We start from the raw sequence: 23,041 nt of genomic DNA on the forward strand, positions 1-23,041 counted from the left end.
TGGTTGCAAGATGACTCTTTGAGCTTCAGCCACCACATCCTCATCCCAGCCATCCCATCCTTATCCACCCTCGTGAAAGGTGCAGGCACACCAAGTCAGCCTCCCTTGCAAAGATTTTTCTCAGAATCTCAACCCAGCACTTCTTACATCTAGTTATCCTAAACATTACTATCCCGCCACCCCAAAACTGGGAATGAAAAAAGGAAATGGGATAAACAGTAGACAGTAAGTGGTCTTTGCCTTGCCTGAATTACCCCATTTAATCCTTACAATAACTGGTGAGATATGTATTATTTAGATCACCTTCTATTTACAAAGGATACAGTTGAGGCAGAGAGCGATCAGTAACTTGCTCAAGGTCATGTAGTGCCACCTGCTAAACCCAATGATATGAACTAGTTTAGAGAGCCTACATTCTAATTTACTGTATTATTATATAGTAAAAACATATAATATTTACTGTATTGTTATACAGTAAAAACATACCAATCTTCCTTAAGTTTTCCATAACTCTTTGAAGTTGCATATTTTCTCCTACTGGGAGTTTAAAACACAGATTTTTGTTGTTAAAATTTCTGTTCTAAAAGGAATTGCTGTGGAAGTTGTGAGAACAGAAAACTTTGCCCTACTAAGAGCATTCTCCCCCATAGGGAATGAGGGGCCCAATGATAGTAGTCTTAAAAACAAATGAACATGTTGAACATATTATATTTTTTCAGTATTTCTTTCAACAAATATTTGTTTGGTACCTATTAAGTGCCAGCAACTGGAGATAATCATGGGCCAAACTATTTCAACACAGCACCCTGGTTTTCTTAGGTTTTTGAGTTAGTAATAAAACCCAACCAGGAAATCTGGCAATGCCTAAGCCAGCTGTACTTATAAAATTATGTTTTATTCTTCTAGAGTTTTATTGTTTCCAAAGCACTTCCATGTGTGGTATTTTGTCTGTTAAATCAATTTCTTCCCGTCAGTTTTACTTATTAATTATATAGTTTTCCTCTTGTTTATTGAGAACCTCTAATCCATTGATTAGTAAAAATAGAAATTAGATTGACAGAAACAGTGATAATTTCATTCTGTCTGAAAATTGTTGCAGTTGGTAAATGTTTTCACAGCTGAAAACATTTTGGGGTTCACCTAGGGAAGGGAAAAAGGATGGCAGGGGAAGGTGAGGCAGAATATTGAAATCCATGTACTCACAAAGTATACTAATATGACATTTAAGTCCCAAAGCCTATGTAACTAAATAGGTTAAGATTTTCTTGATGGTATTCCTGAATTCTTACTTCCTTGGATTTTGTTTTTTAGTTCTATGCCATTGTAGTGGTTTGGTTTTGTTTTTAGTGACTACAGGTGGATGTAATTTGGACATTAGTTGCCTGTCTTCCATTTCAACCACTCTTTTATCTGTTGTTATTTAGTGATTTATTTTTTTTCCTGCAACAGATAGTCTCTATCTCCTAGAAATGCTGAAGGCATGGATTATGCGTAATTTTATTTGCATTCCTGTTCATCATATAGTTTGGGGGAATATTCATATTCAAGTAGTAGACATTTTCTCCAGGTCTTGAAATCACTAACCCATCACTTTCAAAAAGGCTCAAAGAAGATAATATTCGCAGAGGATAAGAGGAAAACAGGAAATCCCACTTCTCTATTGACATTGTGGAATTCTCTGGAAAGATAAAGTAGAGCAGTGATTTTCAGACTTTAGTGGGCTTATGAATCACCCAAAACTCTTAGTAAAGCACGATTCTGATTCAATAAATCTGAAGTTGTTCCAAGATTCTGTCTGTCCAACAAGTTCTCAGGTAAAGTTGACGCTAATGGTCTGAGAACCACATTTTAAATAGAAACGAACCACATCATCTTAGTCACAGCCTAACGAAGGGCTTTTCATTCCCTTCACAGTCACATTTTGCCACATGTGTTGCCAGGGAAGAAAGACGTGCTCAGCATGCAAAGCAGGAGAGAATAGAGTAGAATAGAGTTTCCCTCCTCATAGCCGTCAGTCTCTGATTACAAAGGAAAATCTGAGCATAGCCAGCTGGGTTATAAGTAATTACTAACAGTATATCTATAATAGTGCCTTGCCTTCAAGTCTGTTTTATCCGAAATCGATGTAACTACAGCTATTTTGCTTTTGCTAGAATTTTCCTCCCATATCTTTATGCCTTAACCTTCAACTTCTTTGTATCCTGATATAAAATATGGAATCTTGAATCTCTTGAAGAGATTTATGACTCTATTTTCTTATTCCAGCCTCACAGTCTTTTCTTTTAAAACCAAAGATTTTGGTCCATTTACACTGAATAACATTCTACAACATTATTTTATTTCTTTGTGCCACTTTTTCTGTTTCCCCCCCCACCCCCACTTCTATTTTTTTTTTTTTTTTAAATTGGCTGTGAAGACAAGAAGACTCATACTATGCTAGAAGCCATGGTCTATTTCTTAATTGAATTGAGCTCTCTAAACTAATGGAAAAGAAGTAGCAAAACCAAAATATAATGCAAAGTAATTTGGGGTATGAAAGGTTAAAGAAGCTAGAATTAGCCAGCAATTAAGATAAAAGCCTGCTCTACACCTAGCTTTCAGCGGGAAGGTCAGTAGCCATATGGAAAAAAGAGGAAAGACAGGAAAAGGATGGAATGACATGTCTGAGAAAAAAATTATAAATTATTAAAAATTATTAAATTAATTTATAAATTAAATTATTAAATTATATGTGAAGACGTATAAGTGGACAGGAAATAAAAGGATTCACTACCGTCTAAATAAACAACAGTTTAAATACAATTTATAAAATAGCACTCTTTATAGAAAAGGGGCATCGGGGTGGCTCAGTTGGTTAAGTGTCTGTCTTCGGCTCAGGTCATGGTCTCAGAGTCCTGGGATAATGTCGCAGGTCAGGCTCGCCGCTCAGCAGGGAATCTGCTTCTCTCTCTCTCCCTCTGTTGCTCCCCTGCTTGTGCTCTCTCTCTCTTTCTCTCTTTCAAATCAATAAATAAAATCTTTAAAAAGAAAAAAAAGAAAGGTTAATTGTGATAAAAAAAAGTCTCAACTAAATATCTAAACTCAGTCTTACAGCGTGTTTATTTTAACGGACTCTATTCCCTCTAAAAGTTTTCAGAGGTCATTTTATTTTCATAAGGCTTACAGCTGTGTTTAAATATATACTGGAGTGGGGTGTGAAATTTGGCTTGATGTTACGTTTGAAAATCCAGTAGGGGTTTGGTCAGCTTATAATTCATGTTTCCACTTAAGTACTGAACAGTTGAACAGTTTGATAGGTTTTCTTTGATATTATTTGAACTGTTTTTTGCATCTGAATTAAAGTGTCAAGTTGCATACTGGCAGATCAAGTGGACATTAGCCAACACATAAAACAAAATACAAAGGCCAAAAAGAATTCTTAATTTTCTGTAGGAACTAAGTTTAATGATGAGGATTCATGTGTGTGTGTGTGTGTGTGTGTGTGTACCTAAGAGTATGTTATAAAACATACTAAGAGTATGTATGAAAAATACATATAACATACTAGATAATATGGCATATTAGATAATAATGTTACTATGATACAAAATGATACCAAAAAAATCTAAAAATGTTTACTAACACACTCACTCACACACACACACACACACACACACACACAGTTTTTTGTTTGTTTGTTTAAAGATTTTATTTATTTATTTGTCAGAGAGAGATCACAAGTAGACAGAGAGGCAGGCAGAGAGAGAGAGGGAAGCAGGCTCCCTGCTGAGCAGAGAGCCCGATGTGGGACTTGATCCCAGGACCCTGAGATCATAACCTGGGCCGAAGGCAGTGGCTTAACCCACTGAGCCACCCAGGTGCCCCCCACACACAGTTTTTAATGCACGTTTGAGTTGGTAGAAAATGAACGGATGACGTTGCTTTGTATCTTAAACCATGAGACGTTTCTATAGAGACTAAAAAGTAAAGGGAGTACTTGAGCTCATATTTGCTCTTACCAACATATCTATCTATCCCCAAAGTTGAGACCTTGTTTCAGTGGGCTGTAGGCATGCATGGTGGACAAGAGATAAGGCCTGGACCCCGAGAGGTGGGAGAGTGGATCAGAGGACCCCGCAATGGCCTAAATTCCTCATGTGCTCCATCCTCAGGGAATCAGATAGAGAATAAATATCCTGCTATGCAGGACGAGATAGCAGGGACAATTGCCTTATTTCCCCTTGGCTCTGAGAAGAATTAAAACAAAAATTCTCAGATCTAGTGTGCATTTGGATTAGAACAGTAAAATCCTAATGTGTATGTAGCCCAATAAGCCCAGAGACAAAAATTTGGTTTAGAGTGATTTCAAGTTCATGGCACCCTCCTGTTGTTTGGAAGAGGAAAACGAAAATCCTCTCTTGTAGGACACGTTGTAATCCCCAAAGGATTCCTCTCTACAAGACACCAAGGAAAATGAGCTCGTATTTTAAAAAATGAGGAAACAAAATGCCACAAGTACATGTTAGTAGAAATCATATGTCCAAAAAGTATAACACAAATGTTTCATAAATTTAAAGGAATAAAACAGAGCATTAAAATAATGATTAAGGGACAAAGGACAATCAAACTTCTCAGGGCTTTTTGGAAAATGGGCCCATAGAACTTCTCCAAATAAAAGAAACAATATCATAAACTTCACAGGTTAAATAGCCATAGAGAGAATAAATGAACTGTCACATTGAACTGAAATAATTATTCAGAATGTGGCATAGAGAGATGAAGATACGGAAAATAAGAAAGATCGAAGAAATAGAGTGGGTAGGGGGAGGAGTTCTTGCATTTCTTCACATTAGCCTTACATAAGGAAGGGGAAAAAAGAGAGAAAGAGTATAGGCTATATCATATTTGAAGAAAAATAGCTCAAATTCAGAGATACCAGTAAATCCCAAGCAATATAACAAAAATTCACAGTGCGAAACATCATAATTTGCTTACAGAAAACTAAAAGCAGAGACTAACATGTAATAAAAATATAGCCAAGGAAAGAAAGGGGAGGGGAAGAATCAGACCAAGAGGGACAGACAAACAGGACACGATGACATTGGGGTAAGTCACTCACCATGACTGAACTCAGACCTCCAGTTCAAAGGAAAAGGCTGTCGGCCTCGGATAAGAAAAGAAAACAGAGCAATAGGCAGTTTTCAAGAAATTGACTAAAAACTGAAAGATAAAGAAAAGCTGATCATAAAGGTGAGAAATACGGCCGAGAAATTCTAACCAAGCCAAAATTATTCCCGATAAAATAGACTTTAAGATAAAAATAATTCTAGGCATAAAAGGAGTTACTAATCCTTTAGAAAAGGTCCATTTGATTATTTCTCTGATTGGAAAAATTAAAACAAACTCCTATTTTGGGAAGTTTTAGATTGTTTTCTGAACAAAAATGGAATTCGTTTTGGTGGTAGACATAAGCCACTTATTAGATGTTTGGCCTCAAGAAATGTTTAAACTTCCAGAACCTCACTTTCTTAATCAATGAAGTCAAATAATATCATCTAACTCTGATTTAATAATGACAAATAATTAATCTAAAGCATTTAGCACTGTGCCAACCACATAGCTCTATAGTTGTCCAGATAGGCAAAAAAAAGGCTGATAGTTGTACATTGTAGCATCTTCCCATAAATAAAAAGATTAGGCCTATAAATTTATTTTGGTCAGAAAAATAATACTTGGGCTGTCTAGTTTAATTCAAAGATAGCTATTCCCTACAGAAACCTGCTCCCAAGGCTTGTTGTCCTCTGAAACTTCATTAAAAGTAACATCTTTGACGTCAACCCAGAGAGAAGATGTGGAGGAATATCCATTTTTGCCATGTTTTGCTGACACAGGATTGCTCTGAGATCAAATCAGAAATTCATACAGATGTGTTTTTTGATCTTTAAATCAATAAAGATAACCATGAAAACAACCATAAAATTGCTCAAGGTTCTTACCTACCTAATGACTATTAAGAAAAAGAATATTTACTTCATTTTATCTTTGCCTACTGGCCTTCTCCTCCAGTGCCTACAGCTAATAATCCCAAGATCTTTTATGTCTTAGGCTAGTACATCATATCCTATGATTATTCTTTAAAAATACATTTATTGAGAAAAGACTCTTCTCTTATAACATGACATTTTTAATTTCTAAGAAACTTACATTTATCACAATGTAATTGGACAGTAGTTTTATGGTGACAGGAAGTCAGGGATGGAGAATTACAAAATTGTAACTTCGAAGCTGTTCATTCTATCCTACCCATCCCAATCCTTGCTGGAATCATTGTAATGAAAGTTTTTTTTGTTTTGTTTTGTTTTTTTGTTTTTTAAAGTTGTGCATGCACAGCTATAAAACCTAAATACCACTGAGGAGATCTAACATTTCAGCCCATCTAGCTTTTGCTAAGGTCAATGGCTTCCTCTTCCTCTCACTGCAAAGACTAACATTGGCAAAGTGTCGATACGCGTTCTTTCCACTTTGATCACCTGTAGGGTGGATTGAATGGCTGCTCAGACAGAGCAGCTGTGGAGCAATGGTGTGCTTCCTTTCCAGCAGTAGAGTTAGTTCCAGATTATTCTCACATTTGACCAATGGCTGTCATGAAAGCACAACTTATTTCTTTCTGACTGGAACGATATTTTTAGATCTGTGACTGAGGTGCACAGCCTGGGAGGTTCTCTCTGTCCTCAGAACCCTGGTCTGTCTCTCCTCACGTTTTCCTCCACCTCATCCTCTCCCTCCTCATTTGGACACAGGGAGCTTCAGACCTGTCATGGCACCTCTCGTGGCCCCAGGATCTTCACTTGTTAAATGGGGATAGTTATACTGTAACCACCTCATACAGTGTTAAGATTATGACTGATAATATGTAAAAAACACAAATCATTGTATATACAGATATATATGTGAATATATTATATATAACATGGATATACAACACATGTAAATAATTTGTGCCTCAGATTGTGCCTCATTTTATACCCTATGCATTGTCCCAGCCACGTCCCCTTTTATAACCCCCTTATGGCCAATTATTGCAATTAATCATCTCTCTGCCTTTTTTTTTTTTTTTTTTTTGCTGCAGCTGATGGTACTGGCCTTTACTTATATTAAGACTGCCATTCTTATATGTTAAATAAAAGGACATTAATTCCCCACCCACGTAATCTTTAAAATGATTTTTGCAGTGTCTATTGCAGCTAGTTATCCTTTGTGAAACCTAGCGAGGGATGTGGGTCTGGTAAAGAGGAATGCTTTTTCTTTTTCTTGATTCTCTATTTCCTAACTTGTTCCCTACTCTCTAAAATCTTGGCAGATATTTTATGGAGAAAGAATTAATGGTGAAATTTTTTTTAAAGATTTTATTTATTTATTTGACAGAGATCATAAGTAGGCAGAGAAGCAGGCAGAGAGAGAGGGAGGAGTAGGCTCCCCTCTGAGCAGAGAGCCCAATGTGGGGCTCGATCCCAGGACCCTGAGATCATGGCAGAGGCTTTAACCCACTGGGCCACCCAGGCACTGAGCCGAAGGCAGAGGCTTTAACCCACTGAGCCACCCAGGCACCCCAATGGTGAAATATGTTTACAAAGTGTTGTGTATCTGCTGCTTGGAGATTCATAAGGCACTTTTGACATGTGGAAGGCCTACAGGAGTTTTAAATTAAAGGAATTTTTTTTTATTATTATTTTTTTAAGATTTTATTTATTTATTTGACAGACAGAGATCACAAGTAGGCAGAGAGGCAGGCAGAGAGAGAGAGAGGAGGAAGCAGGTTCTCTGCGGAGCAGACAGCCCAATGCAGGGCTCGATCCCAGGACCCTGAGATCATGACCTGAGCCGAAGGCAGAGGCTTGAACCCACTGAGCCACCCAGGCGCCCTGGGATTTTTATTTTTAAAGAAATTTTTAGGGGCGCCTGGGTGGCTCAGTTAGTTAAGCATCTGACTTTTGATTTTGGATCAGGTCATAATCTCAGGGTTGTGAGATCCACCTCTGCACTGGGCTCCACACCCAGGGTTAAGCACTGTTAATCTTAAGCAGGCTCCACACCCAGTAGCAAAGTGTCCATTAAGATTCTCTCTTTCCCTCTGTCTGCCCCCCAAAAAGAAATTTTTAAATAAACAAGTAAAAAAATTTTCTTAACACATTTCCCAAATTAATTTGACAGCAAAATACTTTTTTCCTCCTTAAATTATTGTTCATGAAATATTTGTATAATTTGTATCTATTTTCTTAAATTAATAAACATATCTCTCTTAATTTTATAAATTATCAGATTATCTAAGTAAGTTCTATTTTAATTTATTATGATGTCAGTGTGTTTTGGAGGAAAGTGATAGGAAGTATTAGGGAACAAGATTTCGAGAACTTTTGGTTGTCTTTTATTTTTTAATATAGTCGAGTTAATTTGCAGCCCATGGATTTTTCTCTTGAGAGGAAGAGATCTGATATAACTAGTCTATTAGCTGATCTATATTACACATTGAAAAATTAAATCAACTTTATTTTTTTTAAGATTTTTAAAAAGATTTTGTTTATTTGAGAGAGAGCAGGAGCAGGGGAGAGGGTTGGAGAGAGAGAAGGAGAAACAGACTCCCTGCTGAGCAGGGAGCCCAAAGCAGGACTCCATCCCAGGACCCCAGGATCATGACCTGAGCTGAGAGGGCAGATGCTTAACCCACTGAGCCACCCAGGCGTCCTTACAATCAATTTTAAACATGTTAGTGTATTCTACTTTCAAGGGAAAAACATACTGAATTTTTAAAAAATTTATATTTTTGGAAGGTCCAGGAAAGAGCACCCATCTTTTTCTTAGAATTCTCTTATACCCACACTCCTTCATAATGAAATTTTTATTAGTCATCAACAGAAGTTTAAAAATTAAAAAAAATATATATCAGGTGGAGCTCACCTCTATTATGTTGTTGCAGGACTTTGGAGAGTTACCTTTATTTTCTGTAATCTTCTCACAAAAGAAAAAAAAATAGTAGGAATATTGCATTCCTTTATAGAGCAGGTACTAAGATGGGAGAAAATCACTGCTCATAAATTAAAGGCAATGGATTTTACACATTAGTCACATTAAATACATGAAAAATGACTTACATAGTTCCCCTTTCTGCCTCCCTCAAAAGCTCAAATGTTGCCAAATTACCAACAATTTCATTCTTCACCTCTCCTCCCAAAGCAACAAAATTTTGTTTCTCCATATGCAAAAAGTATTTCAAACAAACAAGCAAACAAACAAACAAACAAAAAAAAACACCAGAGAAGATAGAGGCAGGGAAGATGGCAGAGTAGGAGTACCCTAAACTTGCCTTAGTCCCATGGATACAAATGGCTAACCCTCATTTACATCAGTGTAAATAACCCAGAAAACAATCTGAAGATTGGCAGAGTAAACTCCACAACTAAAGGTATGGAAGAGGACACATCATAGAAGGTAGGAATAGTGAAGGCGTAGTTTGGGACCAAAATGGCCCTGATGCTACTGACCAATGCTAGTGGTATAAAACAGACTGAATAGTCTGGAGATGACCCCCAGAGATCACTCTGGGTTTCCTGGGCAATGAAACAGTTGTGACCAACCATCTCCTTTCCTTATTTCTTCCAAACTCAGCTTTCCATTGCATGGGTGGCTTTTTTGCTCCCTGCAGGAGAGACTGCAACTTCCCATGGACATCTAAGGAGTCCAGATACAGGCCCCATGACTGTCCACAATGGAAAGGACACCAGTGATGTGGAGAAGGGTGTAAAACAGACTTTCACACCAGGAAGTTCATGAACAGAGACAGAACACCATGGAGTTCATGAACAGCCAATAACCATTGGCTTGGGAAGTGAGAGGGGCTGAGAGAGAGGGGCTGAGTGAGAGAGTTTTTATAACAAGTGGGACTGAAAGCCTGGGTTATAAAAATCAGTGGGCTCAGCTCTGGGAGAGCCTGGAAAGCTTTAGGAAGCTGAATCCCTACCCTTAAAGAGAAAGCACCCAAACAGTTGGCAGAGATGCAGTATAGAAGCACCAGTTTGAAAGTGCTAAAGGAAGAAGAAGGAGAGTGATTTACTCATTTCACAGTGTGCCCCAAAGGTCAGGGATCACAGGAAGATGCCTTCAGGGACAAAGGAGCTTCCAGGTGCCAATTCCCTCTTCTCCCCCGCAACTAAACAACAGCCACCTGTAGAACCAGCATAGCCCTGCTACCTAACTTGCTTACACCAAGCTCCATACCCCTGTGGTTCAGCAGATCTGCCCCTCCCTGTCACATTTGCCTTACTCCCTGTACTACGGGCCCCCTCCTCCACGAAGAGGTGCACAAACCTCACCAGCACCATTCACCATGATCAAGCGGGATTTATTCCTGGGATGCAAGGGTGGTTCAATATTTGTAAATTCATCAACATGATACATTACATCAATAAGAGAAAGGATAAAAACCATATGATCATTTGAATAGATGCAGAAAAAGCATTTGACAAAATACAACATCAATTCATGATAAAAGCCCTTAACAAAGTAGACCTAGAGGAAACATACCTCAACATAATAAAGGCCTTATATGAAAAACTCACAGCAAACATCGTACTCGATGTGCGAAGTGGGAGTTTTTCTCCTAAGGTCAGGAACAAGACGAGAATATCCACTCCCATCACTTTTGTTCCACATAGTACTGGAAGTCCTAGCCATAGCAGTTAGACAACAAAAAAGAAATAAAAAGCATTCAAAGTGATAAAGAAAAAGTAAAACTTTCACTAACTGCAGATGATATGATACCATAAATAGAAAAACCCTAGAGACACCACCAAAAAAATACCAGAACTGATAAATGAATTCATTAAAGTCACAAGATACAAAATCAATGTACAGAAGTCTTCTGCATTTTCATACACTAATAATAAAGCAGCACAAAGTGACATTAAGAAAACAATCCCATTGGGGTGCCTGGGTGGCTCAGTGGGTTAAGCCTCTGCCTTCAGCTAAGGTCATGTTCTCAGGATCCTGGGATCGAGCCCCACATCGGGCTCTCTGTTCAGCAGGGAGCCTGCTTCCCCCTTCTCTCTCTGCCTGCCTTGCTGTCTACTTGTGATCTCTGTCTGTCAAACAAATAAATAAAATCTTAAAAAAAAATAAAGAAAACAATCCCATTTACAGTTGCACCAAAACAAAACAAAACAAAATGTATAGGAATAAACTCTGAGAACTATAAAATATTGATGAATGAAATTCAAGACAACACAAAGAAATGGGAAGAGATTCCATGTTTAAGGGCTGGAAGAGCGAGTATTTTTAAAACACATATATTGCCCAAAGCAACCTATGCATTTAATGTAATTCCTATCAAAATACCAATAGCATTTATCACAGAACTAAAACAAACAGCCCTAAAATTTGTGTGGAACCACAAAAGACCCTAAATAGTCAAAGCAATCTTGAAAAAGAAAAACAAAATTATAGGTACAAAATCCCAGGCTTCAAGTTATATTACAAACTCTAGTAATCAAAGCAGTATGGTACTGGCATAAAATAGACACATTAATCAATATAACAGAATAGAAATAAACCCATGCTTGTATAGCCAATTAATCTTTGACAAAGCAGGAAAGAACATGCAATGAGAAGAGAGGTCTCTTCAACAAATGGTGTTTGGAAACTAGAAGCAACATGCAAAGAAATGAAACTGGACCATTCTCTTACACCAAACACAAAAGTAAAATGGATTAAAGACCTAAATATGAAACCATAAAAATCCTACAAGAGAGTAGAGGCATTAATTTCTTTGATATCAATTATAACACATTTTTCTAGGAATGTCTCCTGAGGTAAGGGAAACTGAAACAAAATAAAGTATTGGGACTACATCAAAATAAAAAGCTCTTGCCCAGTGGAGGAAACAATTAACAACACTGAAAGATAACCTATGGGATGGAGAAGATATTTGTGAGTGACATATCAAATAAAGGGCTGTTATCCAAAATATATTAAGAACTGACACAACTCAACACCGCAAATCAAAATAATCCAATTAAAAAATGGGCAGAGGACCTGAATAGACATTTTTCCAAAGAAGACATACAGAAAGCCAACAGACACATGAAAAGATGCTCAACATCACTCATCATCTGGGAAATATACATTAAAAGTACAATGAGATATCAACACATACTTGTCAGAATGGCTAAAATAAAAAAAAAACACAAGAAAGGAGTCTTGGCTATGGTGTGAAGAAAAAGGAACCCTCATGCACTGTTGGTGGAACACAAACTGGTGCAGCCATGGTGGAAAAGAGTATGGGGTTTCCTCAAAAAGCTGAAAATTGAACTACCCTAAAATCCAGTAATGACATTACTGGTAGTTATCCAAAGAAAACAAGAACACTAATTCAAAGGATACACGTACCCATTTGTTTATTGCAGCATTGTTTACAATAGCCAAAGTATAGTAGCAGCCCAGGAGCCCAGGTGTCCATCAGTAGATGAATGGAAAAGAAGTTACACACACACACACACACACACACAATGGGATATTATTCAGCCATAAAGAAGAATGAAATCCTGCCATTTGCAAAGACATGGATAGAGTTGGAGCTAGAGAATATAATGTTAAGCAAAGCAAATCCATCAGAGAGAGACAAACCATATGATTTCATTCATATGTGGAATTTAAGAAACAAAACAAATGAACAAAGGAGAAAAAAGAGAGAAAGAGAGAAAAACCAAAACCAGACTCTAATAGAGAACAAACTGGTGGTTACCAGAAGGGCAGTGGGAAGGGAAAGGGTTAGAAAGGTGATGGGGGGGCGCCTGGGTGGCTCAGTGGGTTAAGCCGCTGCCTTCGGCTCAGGTCATGATCTCAGGGTCCTGAGATCGAGTCCCACATCGGGCTCTCTGCTCAGCAGGGAGCCTGCTTCCTCTCTCTCTCTGCCTGCCTCTCCATCTACTTGTGATTTCTCTCTGTCAAATAAATAAATAAAATCTTAAAAAAAAAATTTAGAAAGGTGATGGGGATTAAGAACACCTTTATCATGGGGAGCACTGTGTAATGTATAGAACTGTTGAATCTTTATATTGTACCCTTGAAACAGATAGAACTGTTTATCAGCTAAACTGGAATTAAAAAAAAAAAAAAAACTTTTGAAAAAAGAAAAAAATTAGTGAAAAATAAAACCCAGACAGCTGCTTCTCTCAAGTCCTTTGCACCACATTCCCATCTTGCTTCTCATCTCACGATGGACCTCTCAGTTGACCTGACAGGACATTGCAAGTGCTCACTGATGCCATTAACTGATCTTTGTGGCCCTCCACAATTTTTCAGCAAGCCTTTTCTGTGTCACCACATCTGATTGATCCTTTTCGAAGTGAAGGAAATCAGATTTGGCAAGGACAATTATCTGGCTTGTACGCTCAACCCCAGTAAATGTCTAGAACCCCAAATTCTTGTCTCCTTGCCAAAAGTTGTTTTGGAACACCAAACATGTAGGGAGGGTGCTTGTGGGGGCTGTTGATCCTAAAGCAGACAAGAAGCAAAGAGGTGTGTTTCCTAACTGCTCTTCTTCTTTGCTAGTCAAATAAGGTGTCCTTGTGTCTGTTTTTTCTTATAGGAAGCAGACATGAGTAAAGAAGGGGACAGCAGCGTAATTCCTGGGGACAGGACCTGTGCTTTTCTATATTTAGGACTTTACACACAGAAGATAATCAATATATGCGAATGATGGATGTGTTAGATAATCACACGAGAGAGAAGCCCTCTCTGAGGACGGGGATATTTGTCTCCTGTTCACTGCTGTCATCTCCAGAGCCTGAAAAGTGTCTTTTATAGGATAGATGCTAAAAATTTTGTTGATGAGGAAATGACAGGGATTGGTCCAAACAGAGCATCAGTCCTAACAAAGAAAAATTCATAAATACAATTAGCAGGAGATTGAATGAAGAAACTGAGCTGAAAATTCCCAGAAAGTGTAGCTGGCGTGAATACATCCTTAAGCCAAAAGGCTTTGTTTTCTTTCTATTTCCCATTATTCCTGCTGGAAAGATTCTTTTTTCCAGATATTTTTATATCTTGCCTCTTCACTTCATTTAGTTCTCTGTCCAATTGTCGTATGCACTTCCCTCACTATCCCTTTAAACTGCTGATGCAAAATTTCAAGCATATGTAAAAGTAAACAGAATAGTAAAATGAATTTTTATGTACCAGTCACCTAACTCCAACAATGACTATATTTTACCCGTTATTATCATTTTTATTTTTTTTAAAGATTTTATTTATCTATTTGGCAGAGAGAGAGAGATCACAAATAAGCAGAGAGGCAGACAGAGAGAGAGGGGGAAGCAGGCTCCCTGGTGAGCAGAGAGCCTGATGTGGGCCTTGATCCCAAGACCCTGAGATCATGACCCAAGCTGAAGGCAGAGGCTTAACCCACTGAGCCACCCAGGCACCCTGTTTTACCTGTTTTTTAAAAGCACTTATCCTGTATGACATTATAGATCTTTTTATATCTTTCTTTATGGGCTAGCTCCTCTTCCACGAGAATCAACCGAGAGACCAGGGACATTTTCTGTCTTGTTCATTTCTGTTTCCCTGACACTTTGCACACAGTCTAGCACATTGCAGGTGCATAAAAGCATTTGTTCAATAAGTGAATGACTAATTAAGAGAAGATTGCACTGGGTGTAGTGGAGTCTAAAATAGTTGTAGAGATTTGCAATGATCTGTTTTTGCAGTTGGCAGTATTTATTTTTAAACCCAACTTTCTTACTTAATGTTTATATTCTAGATTTGTTTACATGGTGAGAAGTGGTAAAATCAATTCACATATTTTGTTTATGGGTCACTGATATTTTGAGATTTATATCAAGAATCTAATGTACTAATCATTAATTTTCAAATATCTTCTGGTAGCTTTGTTTTCAGGTTGTTCTTTTTCTGTTCAGTGAAAATATCTTTATGAAAGCATTGTATATCAGGCAAATATAAAGAGACATATCGTAAATTCTGCTCTTTAAATACACTTTAAAATCATCTGCCAATTTTATCATTGATATTTTTAAAGAAGATCTTATCTTTAAAAAGATCAAAGTATCATAGTCATTCTTTCATCCCCTCAACCTGTGTAATGTGATTTTAATATGAAGATGGAAAAACTTCGGTAATGTCATTTTTGATGTCCCAGTGTCAATTTTATGTTTGAGTCCAAAATAGTATCACAGAAATCATTGGTACACAGAGCACATTTGTTGAGTGAATAGTCAGTAAAATGTGAAGGAGATGGATGTAATAAGAATCAGGCATATTTTCTGTATGTGATCTATCAGTATTTTCTGAATTTCTGCTGTGCTTAGAACACTACCTCAAGCATTCAAACTTTGATTATTTTTTTTTTGAGATACAGGAAGTAGCTTTTTTATAGGCTATAGTGTTTGTTTGTTTGTTTTTTTAAAAAAAATCAGTACTCTCCCAAATTCCTTTGAAGATTTAAACATAAACTGTACATGTGGTAGTTATGCTGGACTGAGTTCTGCTGCAGTAACTAGTGAACTTTGAAATATCCTGGAAATGTGTAAGACACAAAACAGATTTCTTTCTTACTCATGAAGTAACTTTTGTGGGTCCAGTGGCTCCAGAACAGTTCCCTTCAAGGATAAGTCAGGGATTCAGTTGGCTTTTGTCTTCTGGTTCTACTCATGGCTTTTAGTTTTCATGGAAGGGACAGAGCTTTTACCTACCTTATTCTGAAATAGCAAGTATTGCCTCTGCTCACAGCCCCATGATCAGAATTAGATGTATGGCTCAATATAATCACAAGAATTCCAAGAAGTATAGTCCGTAAGTGTCCAGGAGGAGTGGAAAGCAAATATTGGCAATGACTAATGGGATACAACTTAGAGTACATACCATGGAGTTCCGAGGTCAAAAGACTGTCCATTCGTTCATTTTACGTTTAACCAGTAACACCACAGATGCCTAAGAGTAAGTTAGGCACTGTTGCGGTCACTTCTCACAGTGAAAGTGATGTATATCATAAGGTTGATGACATACATGTACTTTTGGGGATAGTTGCTATGTTTTAGCAAAGCTATTTATTTTAAAATAGAAAAAAAGAGCATGACAAGGCAATGCCTTTAAGATATCTTTCACAGTAAGATACCTGGAACTAGGTAGTCTAGAGAGGCTATCTTAATTCTACAGCCATCAGCGGTAAGTATGAAGTCCATCAGGACAACATTTTAGGTATCCGGATGAAGAAAACAAAGGGAGTGATAAAGAACGCTACTTTCAGCTAAGGCAGCTTTCTGCAGGAAGCCTTCTAGTTTTTCTAATAGCACTGCCATTTACATGATGTTACCCAGAACAGAGTCACACAGTCAAAATAAATGCAGTTTGGGGTGATGGAGTTTGGGTGATATAGTGGTTTGGGTGGACACTTTGCTTCCCTGAATAAATTAATGTTTTGTTATTAAGAAAGAAGGGGAGGCGGTAAAATATCAAGTGAACGATTAACAAGTTCTGCTGTAGTTAAGGGATTCACACACACACACACACACACACACACACTTGACTATACAGTATCAAATAGGTAGAGATTCCTCTGAGATTGTTCTCCAGTTGTTTCTGTACTAATAAACCTCACTAGGGCAAGAGGGAAAGAGTTTCCTTTTTTTTTTTTTTTCTCCTTCTACTTTTCTGTTCACAGAGTAAATGTTACAGTAAATATTTCTGCTACTGACTTTGCCATTAAAGAGAACCTTATTTATTGAATTTAGACACAGTAAAGAAATTGATATTTTAATTTAGTTAAATATAGTAATATAATATGATCAGAGCTTTAACTTGTCCTTAGGTATCTGTCATGGCGCTATATACATTTCTCTGTACTTTTAATTAAAGTTTGCCTCAAAAAGGGAAGGCTTAGAAACAGATGTACCTGTTTTAATATTGAGACTTCATATACATTTCTTGTTACTTTAGTTTTTTCAGTATGAGAACAATGAAATAAGAACTGAGCCATACAGAGCCTGGAAACAGGATTCAGCATGTGTTGAATAGGTTGAATCTACCTATTACAGAGAATTAATTTAACTTATTTCATTTTCCCCACCTTTGTTTGCCTTCTCCACAGGCTATACATTGACGGTCCATTTGGAAGTCCTTTTGAGGAATCATTGAACTACGAGGTTAGCCTCTGTGTGGCTGGAGGCATTGGAGTAACTCCATTTGCATCAATACTCAACACCCTGCTGTATGTTATTTTGATCCATTTTATTAATTCAAATAGAGAACTCTTAGTATGAGGTAATTCCTCATAGAATTTGTCTATAGTAACCCCCCCTGCCATGTACAGGGGGAATACATCCCAAGATCCCCAGTGAATGCCTGAAACTGCCAATAGTACTGAACCCTACATACATTGTGTTTTTTCCAATACATACGTGTCTGTGATAAGGTTTAATAAGCTAGGCACAATAAGAGATTAACTACAATAACTAATATTAAGATAGAACAATTATAACACTATAGTGTGATGAAAGTTATGTGAATGTGGTATCTCTTTCTCTCCCTCAAAATATCTTATTGTACTGTACTCACCCTTGTTCTTACGATGAGGTGAGATGGTAAAATGCCCATGTCATGAGATAAGGTAAGGGGAATGATGTAAGCATTAGGCTGCCCTTGACCTTCTGACAAAATGCCAGATGGAGAACCCTCTGCCTCCCAGCCATAGGCGACCTGACGGTGGGTGACTGAAACCACAGAAAGTGAAACCACCGATAAGAAGGGGCTACTGTACTTGTTTTGCTGATTTATTTACTGATTGATGAGGGTGAGAATTCAATGATTCTCAGTACGTGATGCATGGCTTTCAGCACGCTGTCTTAATAAAGTATCACAATCAGGCATTCCTCTATCCTTGCAAAGCCGTACCAGCAGCCTTCATCTCTGTACTTCCTCCTAAATGCTAAGGGGCAGTCTTCAGCCATTCTGTCAACAAGTATCTTGAGCACCTGTGTGCCCATCCATCCTATAGTGACCGGTAAATACTGCAATGCATGAAATAGGGTCCCTGCCCTTAAATAACTTGTATTCAAATGGAGCAAACCAAATATAAAGCAATAAGACATTTATAAATAATATTATTTCAGAAATATCAGAAGTCTGATAAAAAGAAGAGAGATTAATGGGATATGGAAATAAAGGGGCGGGGTCATTATAGACATATGGTCAGGAAAACTTGGCTGGGCAGATGACAAATAAGCACATGATTCCACGATATGTTACTCTGCAAATTTATAACAGACCGAAGAATAGAAATTTCAAATGTAAGACTGCTTATGTAGGAAATACTTTTTAGTTATTTTAGTTCCAAGATTATAAGCAAAAAATTAATGGATTAATAATGTCATGAAAACACAAACAAAATAACAGTAGGAAATTCTTCTCAAATCAATTCCTTTCCCTTTTCAAGTAGACCTGATTTGCATTAAGAGTCTTTTATGGAGTACTAAAGAAGGAAATAATAAAATTGAAATGATGTGTTTGAATAATATTTTATTTCAATTTTAAGCACTTGTTACAAATTTGGGACTTTTTGGAGGTTCTTAGAAAAATAACCATATCCCAAGCCAGAAATCATTTGTTTCTGAAAACATACTGCAAGTTATTTGGACACTTAAAGTTAAGAAAAGGAGAAAATATTTTCTTAACCTCAGGCCACTTCCATAATTATGAATAGGAATCCAGACTTGGAATTATGAGGCCCTGGAATGCATTACATAGTAGGTGACTGTTACATCTCTTTCTTTAGTGATTTTTAAAAGGGGAATAAACAACCAGCTTTCTGGAATGGTGTTGCCTCATTTTGCCTGGAGGCCAGGGCACGGCTAATGACCACTGGCGCCCTGCTGAGTGATAGCATTCACAGAAAATAGAGAACTTTTTTTCTGAGAGCCGGGGCTCATATTCCCATCCAGGAGTTTAGTTTATTGCTTTGAATTGAAAATAGGTGATATACTTAGAATATTCACACGTATAAACACTTAAACTCATGGAGTACATCATGCCTCTGAGTCTGTGTATTACATTTTAAATTCATTTGGGAGTTGTAGTAAGTGCAATGACAAATGATAAAAGATGATAAAATGATACATGCAAATGACTGGTTTTTCATTAGTAAATGAAAAGCAAATTTTCAAAGACATGAGGTTTCTTAATTTTTTGGGGGGGGGCCATCGTAATCGCTATTGTGTTCTTTTAATTTTAAAGGGATGACTGGAAACCATACAAGCTTAGAAGACTGTATTTTATTTGGGTGTGCAGAGACATCCAGTCCTTCCGTTGGTTTGCAGACTTACTCTGTATGTTACATAACAAGGTAAAATTAAGTTTGTTTTTCCTTTTGCAATGTTCTTAAATAAAAAAATTATTTTTTCTAATTACAAAATCAATAAATGTTCATTGTAGAATAAGCCAGAAAATAAGGCAGAGAAATTGAAAGAAGAAAAAAAAAATCTCTTAAACTTCAAAGAACAGAAGTAATGTATTAATAATTTAGTAAACATATTTTCAGATATTGGTAAGTGAGAGTGTATTTATATATCTATGATATGTTTTAACATGAAAATGCTACTATTGGGATACCTGGGTGGCTCAGTGGGTTAAAGCCTCTGCCTTCAGCTCAGGTCATGGTCCTGGGGTCCTGGAATCGAGCCCCGCATCAGGCTCTCTGCTCAGCAGGGAGCCTGCTTTCCTTCCCCTCTCTCTGCCTGCCTCTCTGCCTACTTGTGATCTCTGTCTGTCAAATAAATAAATAAAATCTTAAAAAAAAAAGAAAGAAAAAGAAAATGCTACTATTTGTGTTTTAACATAGAAATGTAGGGATATGGGCAATGATACATGTGTATGAGAGTGGTAAGGGAAGACAGACAGGGGAAGATCAGCAGATGGTTGTTACTGTACTTTCCATCCTGTGTTCTGTTAGCTCTAGCCTCTTATTTCCACATTTAATATTCCAAATGGACCATCATCCGGCTTTTGGCACACTTGGCAGAATTTCAAAATCCCAAATTCTATGTTTTAATTCTTAAAGATATTTTAAAAAAGGCCTTCTTCATCTATCCTACATGTAACCTTTTATTTATGTATTAATATACGCATCTTTTTTTTTTTAATTATACAAGTAATACACGTGCATTTTTCCTGCAATTTTTTTCCTTTTCCTTTTTTTAAAGATTTTATTTATTTATTCATGAGAGATGGGGAATGGGGAGCAGAGGGAGAAGCTTTGCAGGGAGCCCAGTGCAGGACTCCATCCCAGGATCCCGGGATCGTAACCTGAGCTAAAGGCAGATGCTTAACTGACTGAGCCACCCAGGTGCTCTTCCTTTTTCTTTTTAATTGTAGGATAGTTGACATGCAGTAATATGTTAGTTTCAAGTGTACAACATAGTGAATCAACAATTACACATTGCAAACTGCTCACCACGATATGTGCAGTGATAATCTGTCACCATATAAAATTATTATTATATTATTGACTGTATCCTCTATACTGTAATTTTCAACCTTGTGACTTACTTATTTTATAACTGGAAGTTTGTATCTCTCGGTCCCTTTCACCTATTTGACCCCTCCCCCCAACCCCTTTCCCTTTGGCTGCCACAGTTTGTTCTCTGTATTTATGAGCCTGTTTCTGTATGTTCTGTTTTTTAGACTCCACATATAAATGAAATTGTGTGGCATTTGTCTTTCTCTGATTCATTTCACTTCATGTAATACCCTCTAGGTCAACCTATATTGTTGCAAATGACAAGATCAAATATATATACATATATTCCTTATCCATTCATGTGTCAGTGAACACTTAGGTTGCTTTCTTATCTTGACTGTTGCAGATGATCTTCAGTAAACATAGGGGTGCATATATCTTTTCAAATTAGTGTTTTCCACGGTGCTTACATTTCCACCAACAGTATGTGAAGATTCTCTTTTCTCCACATCCTCACCACCACTTACTATTTCTTTGTGATACTAGCTATCTAGACAGATGTGAAGTGGTATCTCATTGTGATTTTGATTTGCATTTCCACTATGACTAGTGATATTGAGCATTTTTTCATGTGCCTCTTGGCCATCTGTGTGCCTTCTTTGAAAACTGTCATATAATTCAGATAAATCAAATCCTCCCTTACTACTTTCCTCACCCAATCTGTATAACCAGAGGCAACTCATGAGTGTTCTATAAACTCTTCCATACTATTTGCATTGTTCTGTGAACTGTTTATTTTAAACTTATCACTATGTCTTAAACATTTTTAATAATAGTACATATAAAGTTACTTCATTCTCTTTACTGCTGTAGACTATTTTGTAGTATGGATGTACTCAGTACTTTATTTAAACATCCCTTAATGATGGATATTTACTTTTTTATTACAAAGAACAGTGCAATGATGGGCCCTGGGTGGCTCAGTCGGTTAAGCGTCAAACTCTTGATTTCATCTCATGTCATGATCTCAGGGTCCTGGGATTGAGCCCCACATCAGGCTCCATATCGTGCATGGAGTGTTCTTGAGATTCTCCCCATCTCCCTTTGCCCCTCCCCCTGCTCATGTGCTCTCTAAATAAATAAGTAAATAAAATCTTTAAAAAAAAGAGCCCTGCAATGAATATAATATCATACATGTCTTTTTATTCAGATATTCATTTATTCAGTCTGTCATTCTGTCACTCATCAAATATTCACTCATTGCCTACTATAAATCACAAGCTGTTCTAGGACCTGGAGCTACAGGTAAAATAAAAATAAGAAGCAATTTTTTTCTTTAATCTCATGTGATTTCCATCCTAAGTGGGGAAGATAGGGAGTGTCTGGGTGGCTCAGCCAGTTAATCATCTGCCTTTGGCTCAGGTCATGATTGTGGGGTCCTGGGATCAAGCCCCGTATCAGGCTCTCTGGTCAGCAGAGAGCCTGGTTTTCCCTCTCTCTGCCTGCTGCTCCCCCTGCTTGTGCTCTCTCTCCTTCTCTCTCTGAATAAATAAATAAAATTTAAAAAAAGAAACAAAGTATGAGAGGCACTTACTTTAAAATGTTATATTACCAACAGTTTAGATTTGCACCAATCTCTTAAACAGTGAGATCTCATTCTATTTTCTCCTAAATGCAAGTGAGATTGAAACTCTCTTCCTGTGATTATTGACCAGTTTTATTACTTCTGGGATTTCCTAATTCTGCCTCTGTTTTTGTAATTTTTCAACTTTCTTGAACTGGTACACAGAACCTGTACATTTTTTTAAGTAAAATGATCCAAGATGTGGACAGGCACATTTGAATAATAGATGCTTTATAAGGCAAAGGAGTGGGGAAGGAAAGGCATAAAAGAAAGAAAAGAATAAGTGGCTGGACCCTCAAAGGAGCTGAATCTTAAGATTTATGTTTTCTTTCCATTTCATGTCTTTTGATGGATGTGCTTTCCCCTTAGGAGTCCATGGAGTAAATAATATAAAAGCTTACAACTGTGTGAACAATACAGTGATGATTATCTTCTACAAACACCTCTGCATCTGTGTTTTGATTTTTCCCATCAGCAGGGTGAACACCGGTCCTTCAGTTGTGTCTGGAGGATGATGTGTTTGCAACTGTATTATCAAGTTCAGTGTGTGTGTGTGTGTGTGTGTGTGTGTGAGAGAGAGAGAGAGAGAGAGAGAGAGAGAAAGCAATAGCAATAAAGCATAGGGACTTGACATACAGTCTGTATAAGAATGCCTGAAAGTGTTTTTGAAAACCAGATGAAGATATAGTCTTTCAATCTTGTTCCAGCTGTGAGTTCTTTCACATCATTCTAGAGTGCCTCGGTCAAAGCTATCTTGGTTGCCCCAGTCACTCTGTCTTGGTGTCAGGCTGTCTGCAGTGGTGATAAAAGTGGATCTGATGTGGATCTTGCTTGGCCAGATTGTCCAACCTGGTGATGGAAGTGTGCAGGGCCAGGTGTCAGGTGATCTGGTACCAGATCTGCCAATATCAATGGTGTGA

General features: G+C 37.4%; 1 protein-coding gene across 1 annotated transcript in view; it reads left to right on the plus strand.

The window, feature by feature from the left end:
- NOX4 (NADPH oxidase 4) overlaps positions 1 to 23,041 on the plus strand; it is a 164,994-nt gene that overhangs the window by 124,132 nt on the left and 17,821 nt on the right. The window contains exons 14-15 of the mRNA XM_044258341.1: positions 17,135 to 17,254; positions 19,276 to 19,384. Of these exons, the coding sequence (XP_044114276.1) occupies positions 17,135 to 17,254; positions 19,276 to 19,384 (229 nt within the window). The remainder of the gene's footprint in view (positions 1 to 17,134; positions 17,255 to 19,275; positions 19,385 to 23,041) is intronic.

Source organism: Neovison vison, chromosome 7 (assembly GCF_020171115.1).
Source record: "Neovison vison isolate M4711 chromosome 7, ASM_NN_V1, whole genome shotgun sequence".
Classification (NCBI taxonomy): domain Eukaryota; kingdom Metazoa; phylum Chordata; class Mammalia; order Carnivora; family Mustelidae; genus Neogale; species Neogale vison.